Source organism: Babylonia areolata, chromosome 24, assembly GCF_041734735.1.
Source record: "Babylonia areolata isolate BAREFJ2019XMU chromosome 24, ASM4173473v1, whole genome shotgun sequence".
NCBI classification, from domain to species: Eukaryota; Metazoa; Mollusca; class Gastropoda; order Neogastropoda; family Buccinidae; genus Babylonia; species Babylonia areolata.
The window spans coordinates 2,581,759-2,593,292 of NC_134899.1; the positions used below are offsets into that span (position 1 = coordinate 2,581,759).

At 40.0% G+C, this 11,534-nt stretch overlaps 1 protein-coding gene across 4 annotated transcripts in view; it reads right to left on the minus strand.

Annotated features, from left to right (window-relative positions):
- The window catches only part of LOC143298505 (UDP-N-acetylglucosamine--peptide N-acetylglucosaminyltransferase 110 kDa subunit-like), a 53,239-nt gene extending 44,871 nt beyond the window's left edge, over window positions 1–8,368 (minus strand). For 2 of the 4 annotated variants that reach the window (XM_076611337.1, XM_076611335.1), the window contains exons 1-4: window positions 8,092–8,368; window positions 4,288–4,438; window positions 1,375–1,618; window positions 8–76 (exon numbers count right to left, since the gene is read on the minus strand). In XM_076611337.1, the coding sequence (XP_076467452.1) occupies window positions 8–76; window positions 1,375–1,618; window positions 4,288–4,438; window positions 8,092–8,122 (495 nt within the window). In that variant the 5' untranslated portion in view covers window positions 8,123–8,368. Of the gene's footprint in view, window positions 1–7; window positions 77–1,374; window positions 1,619–4,287; window positions 4,439–8,091 lie in introns of those variants that run through there. The other 2 variants (XM_076611336.1, XM_076611339.1) reach the window with 2 other exon arrangements.
- Window positions 8,369–11,534: the final 3,166 nt, after the last annotated feature.

Below are 11,534 nucleotides of genomic sequence, written 5' to 3' on the forward strand. Positions count from 1 at the left end.
GTTTTACCTTGGCCTCATCTAAACGACCCAAAGCCTTCAGAAGGTTGCCTAAGTCACTGCGCACACAGTATAAGTCCTGAAACAAAACAAGAACACACCTGGTAAAATGACCATGGTAAGCTTCCCAACAGACTTAGCTAATCACTATTACAAACTTCTTAAAGGTAACTCTTCAATCCACCTCCCCCATGTTTTTACCCTTTCCTCAAAATATATATGAACATGCAAGCACATGTGCACCCACAAAAACATGCTGTACAGTTATATCAAAAGTGGATTTAGTGCAAGCACTACCGGGAGTTTGAAAGACCATCACTTCTCACTTTCATTTTGTAGAAATTAGAATGCAATGTAGAACTGTCAATCTTCTCAAACACAAGCTTTTTTGTTGCATATTTTGAAAGAAGATTATGAACAAAGGAATTTTAGTGGTTCTTTTTTTCAGTATCATAAAAAAAAAACACCACCACAGAAACAAACTGTCAGCATCAGTCAAATGCAACTTTTGAGCTGGCTGAAGTGATCTGAAAAGTCAAAGCTGTAAATGACCAATTCTCATTCTAAAATAATGACCGTTCTATCAAATTGTCAGAGTTATGATTTATATTTAGAATGGTACAAGTACAAGCAGTCCTAAATTTTGCATTAAAAAATAACAACATCAAAGCCTTGTTCAACTCAATATAACTTAAAGCATACAAACAGCCATATCCAATGCTCCTGTCTCCCTCAACATTCCTCACCCTGCCCCCCAAGCACTGTGACTGCATCAGCGTACATACTGCTGCCCCCCCACCCCTATCTTCTTTTTCTTCTTCTTTGTTCGTGGGCTCCCACATTCACTCATATGTACACGAGCGGGCCCTTACATGTATGACCATTTTTACCCAACCATGTAGGCAACCACACTCTGTTTTCAGGGGTTTGCATGCTGGGAATTTTCTTGTTTCCATAACCCACCGAACACTGACATGGATTACAGGATCTTTAACATGCATATTTTATCTCCTGCATGTGTGTACACATGAAGGGGATTCAGGTACAAGCAGGTCTGCATATATGTTGAATTCGGAGATCCGAAAAATCTCCAACCTTTACCCACCAGGTGCCATTACTGAGATTGAAATGTAGGACCCTCAGATTGAAAGTCCAACACTTTAACCACTCGGTCGCATCCATGTATGATTGTCCACCAGTGTGCATACTGGGTAATACTGCCCGCCCCCTCCCCCACACCCACCCCTCTCCCCAACATCCCCCCCCAAACACACCCACTGTGACTCTACAATCAGTGCACATCCTGGGTTGTACTGGCCCCCCTGCCACCTGACTCACACCCCACACCCACTGTGACTCTACAATCAGTGCACATACTGGGTTGTACTGCAGAGCTGTGACGTACGCCTGCACCGCCTGCTCCATGTCACCGGCGGCCACCAGCGCAGCAGCCAGGTTGATGTAGCCATCGATGAAGTCTGGCTTGAGGCGCACGGCATGCCGGTAGTTCTCCAAGGCTTCCTGCAGCTGGCCCCGCTCTTTGTACACGTTGCCCAGGTTGGAGTAGGCCTCCGCCAGCATGGGGTTCTGCTTGATGGCCAACTGGCTGAAGTAGGACGATCTGAAACCAGACAGGAGGAATGATGAATCACTTAACAGTTACACGTATACATATTTGATCTACAAGCAATCATTGAATTAACCCTTTCGCTGCCAGGAAAATAAGATTTAAGTGAAATCTATTTGCCAGGGTTTTTTCCACAAAAAACGGGTATAAATTTTCAAAAAATTCTGTGCTCTTTGTTATTGGAGAAAGACCCATAAAAGTATATATTTTCTGAAAGGTAAATGAATAAAGAACACAAAACACATGATGTTTCCCATTTTATATATTTTTAGTGACATGCTGTTGTTTTGAAATCAGTGTTTTGTTTTTTGTCACATTTTCAACTTGTTCATTACTAACATTAGTCAGGTAATTTGCACTAAAATATCATATTTTCTGGACAAATGGATATCTGCATTGACAAAATCATACTAGAACAACCACAATAAAAAAAAAAATCAAAAAGAGATACATATACAATACATTGTGACTTCTCCAAGTGATAATGTGGATGAGAGGCCACGCCCCCTCAGTCTCCACCCCCTCCTCTTCACCCCTCTCACACGGTCACTTTATCCAGTTCTCATCAGACTGCGTTGGCTGAGTGCCAAGAATATCGCTCACACTGTCCTGTTCAGTCACTTTCTGTCATCTGCTAAGGTTTGCACAGCCGGCATCACTCACTGATAGTCGTATCTTGGCCACTCTTGATTGCTCCCTTTATTTTCTATCAAATCGTCCTATAAATGTTCATCACTGTCTTCTTCGCGTTTACGCTTCAATTCTTTCTGAGCATCAGCAAAAGAAAGCAATCTTGGTTGATTTAGTTCGCTACGATCGCATGTCTTGAGCACGGCGTCAGTCCGACATTTTGTTGAGCGAGCGAGGAGAGGAGCCAGGCAAACACTGGGACAGTAACCCAACCAAAACGTTCAAATAAAGGACTGCCTCATGACGCTGATGGTGTTTCTAGCTATGAATAGAATCCAGAAAGAGTCCCCAAGCTAAAGCTACCAGCATTTTTGTCAACGAACTGAACGCAAAGCAGGGAAAAGTCCGAATATTTCAATGACGAGTTATCTCATCATTGTGGCAGCGAAGCATACATGCTTGCCATGACGAGTTATCTCGTCATATAGGCAGCCTAGGGGTCAAGATTAACACTCATTGTTTTATTTGTGTATCTTTCGCTCAACAGCAAGTTGAACTGATTTTGATCGTCGAAAGAAAAGAACTCAAGTTTCTAAGTTTCAATGTACAAGGTAAACTAAAGGCATCGAACCAACTGTGTGTGCATCAACTGATCAAGATATTCAGCTACCCTACACCAAAAGTAATAATAATAATAATAATGGACACTTACATAGCACACTATCCAGAAATATGCTCTAGGAACTTTACACAACACTTTTGCTTGTATAACACATTACATCAATGTTATGCACACACACCAAAATGTGACCAACAAACTACACACACGCACAAACAATGCATACATTCATTTTAATATACATTTATTTACATAGCAGCTGCCCTCCACACAGGTGCACACAAATACACAGATGCACACACACACTCACACAGCCAGGTGCACGCATACACACGCGCACGTGCATTATAACATATTAACACATACTAATACACATTCATACAAATGCGTGTGTATGTGTACAGATATGCATACACACAAAGTCAAGTGCACCACATGCATAGAAGTGGACCTGCCACAACTAAACGTTTTGCTGTGGGAACAGGTGAGTTCTGAGACCAGATTTGAAAGATGCGAGGGAGTCAGAATGACGGAGGTTATCAGGAAGCTTGTTCCATGTCTTTGGCGATTGACCTGTTGTTGAGAGAACCTGAGGTAGAGGGCCCTTACGATTGCGATTACGCCATAATTTTAGCTCGACTGCCCAAATGAGCTAAGTAAGATTGTGACCTGATACAAGTCTTCGTCAGACACGAAACATGATTGTCAAAGAATCGATAGACAGACAGAAATACGAAAAAACTTAGCCGTATGAAGAGCACAGGATCAGGAGTCAAGATGGCTGCTGGAAAAAGTGGAAGCTAGTCAGGCATACAGAGGGGAGGTAACCTACTTCCGGGAGGTTATCGGCCGTAGTTACTTTCGTTTTCTCCGCATAGGCAGATAGTAGTTTGCACAGGACAGGAATCAGACTCCCTGCCGGAGTCTGCACTCGTGGGTCACGGTGAAGTATGTGTTGTGTAGTTAAAAAAAAAAAATCTGTGTCCGCAAGTCTTACTTTTGATGTAAGATATCCTGAGAAATCAAGTATCGGAGGAAGAAAAGAGTTGGTGATAAACTGTACACAGATATCAGTTGTCTTAAAAAAAAAAAAGAAAGAAAACAGATTCAAGGTTAAGTATGTGTTGTTAAAACAATCTTTTCAAACCATGGTTAATCCATGGTATGACGGATTATCTGGCTTCCCAAACAATTCAACCACAAGAATTTAAGAACCTCCCACAACACCCATTCAGTCCCTCTAAGGAGGTTTCGGAAGAGGGTGAGGGGACTGTGGCAGGAGGGGGCAGGGCAATTGAGGTTGCTTTTTACTGATTCATTCTCTACAAAAGTACAACAACAAATTACAATGGACATGTCAGAAATGAAGCAACAATCTAAATCCTAGACTTAAGACTGAGGAATTTGGCTTTACCTGTCTAGCCTGCGGCACTGGAAATGGATGGAGCTGAGCAGTAAGAGAACACCTGTGTTCTCTGGCTCCTGCCGCCACAGCTGCATGCAGTGCTGTTCAGCATGTTCATAGTCGCCCGCTTGGTACTCACGATGAGCAAGCTCTGCCAGCCCTGAAAAATACTCTTAAGTATTATGTCATTAGAAGCAAGGTAGTTTAACAAACCATTGCTTCACAAATATATATTGCAGTTAATCATCAATGCAACTGTGATGAAGCACACATGAATCAGTCTTGATGATTATCTTTAATCAAATTCCATGCACAGCTGCACCACTCTTCTCCCCACAATTTCCATGCTAAACTGCACCACTCATTTCCCCACAGATTTCCATGCTCAACTCCAACACTCTCCTCCCCACTATATATATGTATTAAAAAGTCATGTGATAGAAAAGCCAGAAAAAGATCAAATTCATTGGAACAGCAATGGCCGTTTTCTCAACACACACACACACACACAACATACACACTCATTCACTCATACATGTAGCAACAATATGAAATGCTAGAATGTTTATAGATTCTGATTGAATGGGTCACACACAGGAGCGATACTTTTTTCTTCAGTTCAGTTGTTAAAAATCTGCAGGAGGTTTATGTCGCTGTGACAGCAGAAACTGACTTGACTTCGCCCTTCTTGTTTCTGGTTCCGTGACAGTTGAAAATCTTAACACGACAAACAAGTTCAACTTTCGCGCTACTTGTCAGTTGTCCGTTCTTTTAAAAAAATACTCTTTCAGTTGTTTAACTTTATGGATTCAAGCGCACTTTCAGTTTCAGCGGACAGAGTCGCCATGTTGCCTTCTCCGGATGTCCCAAGGTGAAGCGGCTGAACTTTTCACTGACTTCCAGTTTTCTAACGAACAAGGTCTATAGGCACTATGGCAATACTTTTTGTAGGACGTCAGCTGACGTCTTATAGGCACTCTACTGGTTAAGTGGTGGGGGTATGTTTCAGACAAGTGTAATTTGACCAGAGAAGCTAGAATATTGGGATTTTCATCGATCTTAATGTCACAATAGTGGATGTCAAAAGCTGCTCCAGTTAATTCCCATAATGGAACTGGTGAAGTGCTCATAATCGGAGCAACATTTTGTGGATCTACATTCGATTGATTAATAGTATCTGACACGGATGTAGAAATAGTTTCTAGATTTCTGTTCTGTTTCGCTCGTTCTGAAAAAAGTTTGTCAGACGTATATTGATCTCAGTTTTGACAGAAATTTCTGTAGCATTTGCTCTAATTACATATTCTGCCGATGCTAGCTTTCTTTATTCATGAAGAGGTAGTATTCCTGCAGCTCTATACAACTGTAATGTGTTCGTATGAAACGGAACACCAAGAGCTAACTTTGGGCTTTGCTATCTTGGCTTTGCAATTTTTCAAAGCAAGCATTCGGAGCTGAGAAAAGTACCTCCTGTCCACGCATCAATCTAGATCTTACCAGTGCAGAAGCGAGATGAATAAGCATTTTTGAATCTTGACCCCAATGTTGTTTACTGGCGATTTAAAGAAAATTTAAGCTTTTCATTGCTTTTGATGTTTTCCAGAAGTTTTTTCCAATTTAGCTTAGAAGTAAAATAAACACCATGGAATTTAACTTCAGATTTGTAGAAGAGTTCTTTTTCCATCAAGGTGAAAAGTTGGTAATTTTTTGGGGGGCAGTACCATTATTAAAAAGTATCATATCAAGTGACGTTCATTTTGACAAGCTGTGTTTATACTCTTTCACTATCATGACTATGGCTATCACTATGCACTGGCAGTTGGATACATTCTACAGGACATTCTGAAGGACTAAGGAGTCTGTAGACACCAGAGTCACCACTTCAACAACCAGGACAGGCCCAGCATGACCAATGCAGTGGTGGCTCCACAATGATCATGGTGTGGGGTAAAACACCATGGAGGGCAGAATAGACAGGTCCTTATACATGTTCCACATAATGGCACAATGAGTGAATGACCACTGCTGGGAACCATGGTGAAACTGAATGCTTAATTTTAATACTCTTTTGTCAGACCATATGGTCATACTCACTTGACCAGGCTTTGTTCTGATCAACAACAGTGGTAAACCTCATTAAGTCTGGGTGGTCACAATGATAATAAAGGAACCAAGTGCAAAGAAATAGAATGGCCTTGAACTTTTAGATCATGGGACTTACATCATCCTCACACCATACCAGAGTTTGCAAATAGATCTATCATTCTTTGGTCTTGGTGGAAATGTAAGGATTTTTATTAGCACGCAATGGGTAAACAGGCTTTAGTTAACAAAAGTTAAGAATAATTTCAATAAATAAGTGTTATAAGATAATAACTTAAAGAAAGCTGCTCAAAGCACTATACATATGTAAATATATTGTATAGTAATTAGTATACAAAGCCATTTACCTGTAAAGTGTAATGACAATGAAATAAATCAGGTAACACACTCTTTGCAGCACATCCTGACACCTTTCATCCAACTCTCTTCCAATTCCATGCTCTTTCTCCCTCTCTCTCACACAAAGCAGTTTTTTCACAGAATCACAGAAATATTTGGCTAAAGGCTAAAAGCCTTTTGCCCTCATAATCAGTGTCTGATTTATGTGCTTTTGGATCACTTGTTGTGAACAGACCCTTGTTTAAATCAGGCATAGTGTATACTACATTTATCTACAACTCAATAAAGATTTAACTCTGTGGAAAATACATGGTCCTTAAACTTTTTGTCAATGTGATTTCTGAAGGCATTTACCGATGGTGCATTGATGGTGTTATAGGAAAGACTATTCCACAGATTTATGATACGGTTAGTAAAAAAAAAACTTGCGGAACTGGTTAGTTATGAAATTAGTTTTGTTTATTTTGAAGTTCTGCCCTCGAGTTTTATCGTAGTGGTTGATTTTTTTTCCCCTCCCATACCTCGAGACAATCTATAGCTATAGAAAGGGTACAAAGAAGAGCAACTAAAACATTAAAAGAATGCAAATCTATGAGCTATCAACAGAGACTTATAATACTTAAATCTGCATTCATTAAAGGGAAGAAGGCTAAGAGGGGATTTAACAGAAACATACAAAATGTTAAATTGCTATAATGAAGTCAATGTGAATAATATTTTTAGAATGTCAGAGAATGAGAGTACAAGAAATTCAAAGATGAAAATTTGTAAAGAGCACTGTAATACTAACCTAAGGAAAAATTCAATACTTAATAGAATTGCACAAATATGGAATGCACCAGCCACTACCAATCGAAACTAAACTTGCAGAAAATACTAATAAGTTCAAAAATCTCCTTGACATGAACATCAATTTAAAAGAAAAAATTACTGACTTTGATGTGTGATTTACAGAACAAGTAAAAGAAAATATATATGTATCCCACAAATAAAAGGAGACGGATATTGAAGGGGACATAAAAAAAAGGCCGTGAGGCCTCGCCAGTCAAATGCCAGTCCCGACACTACTACCACTACTATTACTACATAACACGGACACCACTGCCGTACAGCCCTACGGCTAAGATAATGAACTTCAGCAAAAATTGTAGTTACGGGTTCATCTGTGCATTATCAACCTGTCTGAAGAAATATTGACTGTCAATGGCAGCAAATCAATGATGCGCAAACACGCTGTCTGTGGATGCCAGCCCACACGATCGATTGTTTACAGTCATTTAATTCTCAGTGACCTAGCAAAAGTCAAACAAAAAACACACAGACTAAGGATTCTTATCTGTCTTCTCTTCAGGATTCATCATTATAACTCACCAGTAGCGTCTAATGTGATATGCGCCGTCATCGGTTCTTTGTTTGCAACTACAGTCCAGCAATATGGCGAACTTGCAGTGCCAACTGAGCACTGACTTCCAAAGGCCTGCTCTGAATGCCGATGTCCGACAGCTCTTTTTATACGTATTACGCCCAATTGCAACAATACGTTTCACAATCACAAAAGCAATAAGTTCAAATGTGAATGACGAAAATCGTCAAAGAAAGCAGCAAACAAAAACACTTCCAATGAACTCCATTGCAAATGGTGGCATTGTTGACGTCAAACCATGGATGAATAAATGAAAGGCATGAATCCTGCAGCAAAATAACTGTTGCATAATAAGGGCCTATAAGGAAACGTACAAATAATAAATTCTTAAATTACAGACAAAAAAATGCGGCGTTAGTAGCATGATATTCATCGTAATTGATTTTTGAATATTCCTGAATTTGAAAATACACGTTCTGGGTTAATGACGTCATAGTAGCAGACTACATGTGCATAAAATTTCCAAATACACACACACCCCAAGTTTGTCCTTTCGAGGCCTATGTTACAGACTGATGTGCATTCAATAATGATCTTTGAAAAATAGGAAAAGTTATACAGACAGTGATTAAAATAATTCAAAACGAACGCAAGTAACATTTCTCTATTATACAGTTGAATAACTAAACACTTCATTTTCTTCAACGAGGATCTTTCATGATCAACGGCTAGAACATCATATTCGAAAAGTCGATGCAGCGAATCAGTGCGGGGTGAAAAAAAAGATCGGGTTGCTCTGGCTCATCATTGCAGCTCATTTTTGTTCAGTCCATCTCATGTTGCTATTGAATTCATTCTGAGACAGAAAATAGTCCCACTTCGTTTTTAAATACACATTTTTATGTTTATAAATGACCTTACAGGCTGTGCAGAATCATACTCTACACCACTCCACTCACACCTCTCATTCAGTTGACACTTATCAGGTCATGAAATGTATGCTGATGATACTCAACTAAAACATTCTGATTCCCCTACAAATTATGAGCATCTTATTCAAACTGTCTAAGACTGTGTCACAGAAGTGAAAAATTGGATGACAGAAAAATGTCATATCTAGACTGAAATGCACACCGGGCCGATACCTCTCGATCTGACATCTTTCAAATCTATGTACCCTCCCGTTCTCTTCGCTCTGCTGCTGATGATAGAACCTTCCACGTCCCAAAATACAAAAGAGAACTGCAGTACGGTGGTCGAGCCTTTTCATTATCTGCTGTTCAAATATGGAACTCTTTGCCTCACCACGTCCGTCACAGCCCCTCCGGTCTCTGCCTTCCTTTAAATCTAACCTAAAGACTTCCCTCTTCCAGCAGCATTTCCTATAGACCTTATCTCATACATGAAAGTAGTTAGTTGATTGTGTAGGTATGTTTGTAACACTGTATTGTGTGTGTGTCGAATGGATGTACGTATGTATGTATTGTACGTACGAGTTTGTATGTGCATATATATGTTTATTGTGCATGATTGTGAGTTGATGACTGAGTGTGTTTAGTTTACATGTGTGTGTGTGTGAATTGAAAAGTGCTTTGTGCAATGAGGAAACGGTGCTGATAAATTTCCTACTATTATTATTATTATTATTATTATTATTATCATTATCATTATCATCATCATCGTTGTTGTTGTTGTTATTATATTATTATTATTATATATTATTATTATTATTATTATCATGATTATTATCCTGCAATTTTTTTTCTGCTGACGATACCAAAATATATAATAAGATATGCAACAGTAACATCTAGACAAACTCGATCAATGCTTGGACAGAGCAATGGAATCTGTATTTTAACGTGGACAAATGTAAAGTAATACATGTTGGCGGAAGAAATCCAAGCAAAGCATTAAGTATGCAACTGAAGTCTTTCATTTGAACTGCACATTCATAGAGCTGGATAAATAAAGCAAATCAAATGATCATGTTGGAATAATCAAAAAAACTTTTACTTATCTTGACCTTGACATTTGTAAAACTATATAACGCTCTGGTGTGACCTCACTTGGGGTTTGGAAACACTGTGTGGTGTCTTTATCTGAAGTGACAGTCTATTGTAATCGAGAGGGTGCAGAGAAAAGCCACAAAGTTTGATTGTACACGAATGTAGGCACATTAGTTTCCCTAAAAGACCCACAAAAAGCCCCATTTAAAAAGAGGTTTGTCTTCAGCTTTTCCTTTTCGGCCAGTTCTGGTCAGATATCACAAAACTGTCAATGTGGTGAGCTAGTCAGTGCCACTGGGCATTTTGCATTTCTGTCTAAACCGTCTGTTCTTTTAGTTGAAGAAGCCGTCGTATTGATTCTCTGACCTTTGGTGTAATACCAGAAAACCTTCATTCATGACTTGGTGTCTTCTTCTCCATCTGCTGCATGTGATTCAGTGAAGAATCTGTCAAATCATTGACACGAACTTATTGTGTCTAAGGCCAAATGTTATTTCAAGGGGACCTCAGCATTTCTACCAGATGTTTCACTTGACTGGTCACGATGTATCTGAATACACACGATAAAGTTTATTTTGGCATATATTGTCCTTGCACATTGTCGGCAGATAAGTGTGGGCACATCAGTCTGTGTGCTGGCTGCTCCGAGCTTGAGGAGTTCCCTGATACACTGTTCCTCAACAGTTCTCTTGCCTCTGAAGTCTGACAATTGTCACGTGTTTGAAGCTCGCCACTTCGAGCGGTTCTGTGTAAGAGTGTCCCAGGTGGCAGTTTAATGTCAAGAGGCATCATGGAGGCCTTCACGCAGAGTGTTATAACAGTGCTTTTTCAGTCCCTACACACCACTCACTCCCAATTGCACGCTGCTTTTCCACTGGCCGACAGTTGGTGAATGATGGAGTTGCTTGGGGATATGTCCCAGCCATGTGCAGCACGCACTTAACGCACTGAAAAAGAACCCATGACAACAACTGAAAGTTTTGTCCTCTGGCAATATTCTGTGGACGAAATCCACGTCTGACTTAGGTACACAAATACACATGCATGCACTCAAGGCCTGACTAGCGTGTCGATCGGGTTATGCTGCTGTCAAGCACCTGCCTAGCAGATGTGGTGTAGCGTATATGGATTTGTCCGAACGCAGTGACGCCTCCTTGAGAAACTGAAACTGCATATTAAATTTGTTTCATCATAAGTGGTGTTCCTTAGAGGACACCTCTCAAAAACTGTTTTTTCTCTTGTTGGGACTTTCAGAGTGGGGTTGACACATTTTATAACATAAGTAACCAGTACAATGTCGACAGAGAGAGAGAGAGAGAGAGAGAGAGAGAGAGAGCGACCGACCGACCGACCGACGGACAGACAGAGTATTCGTTACAGCTCTAGTAAAGTTTGCAACATTGAACACTTTTGTAAACCGGAGGCAATGCTTTCCGGTGAAG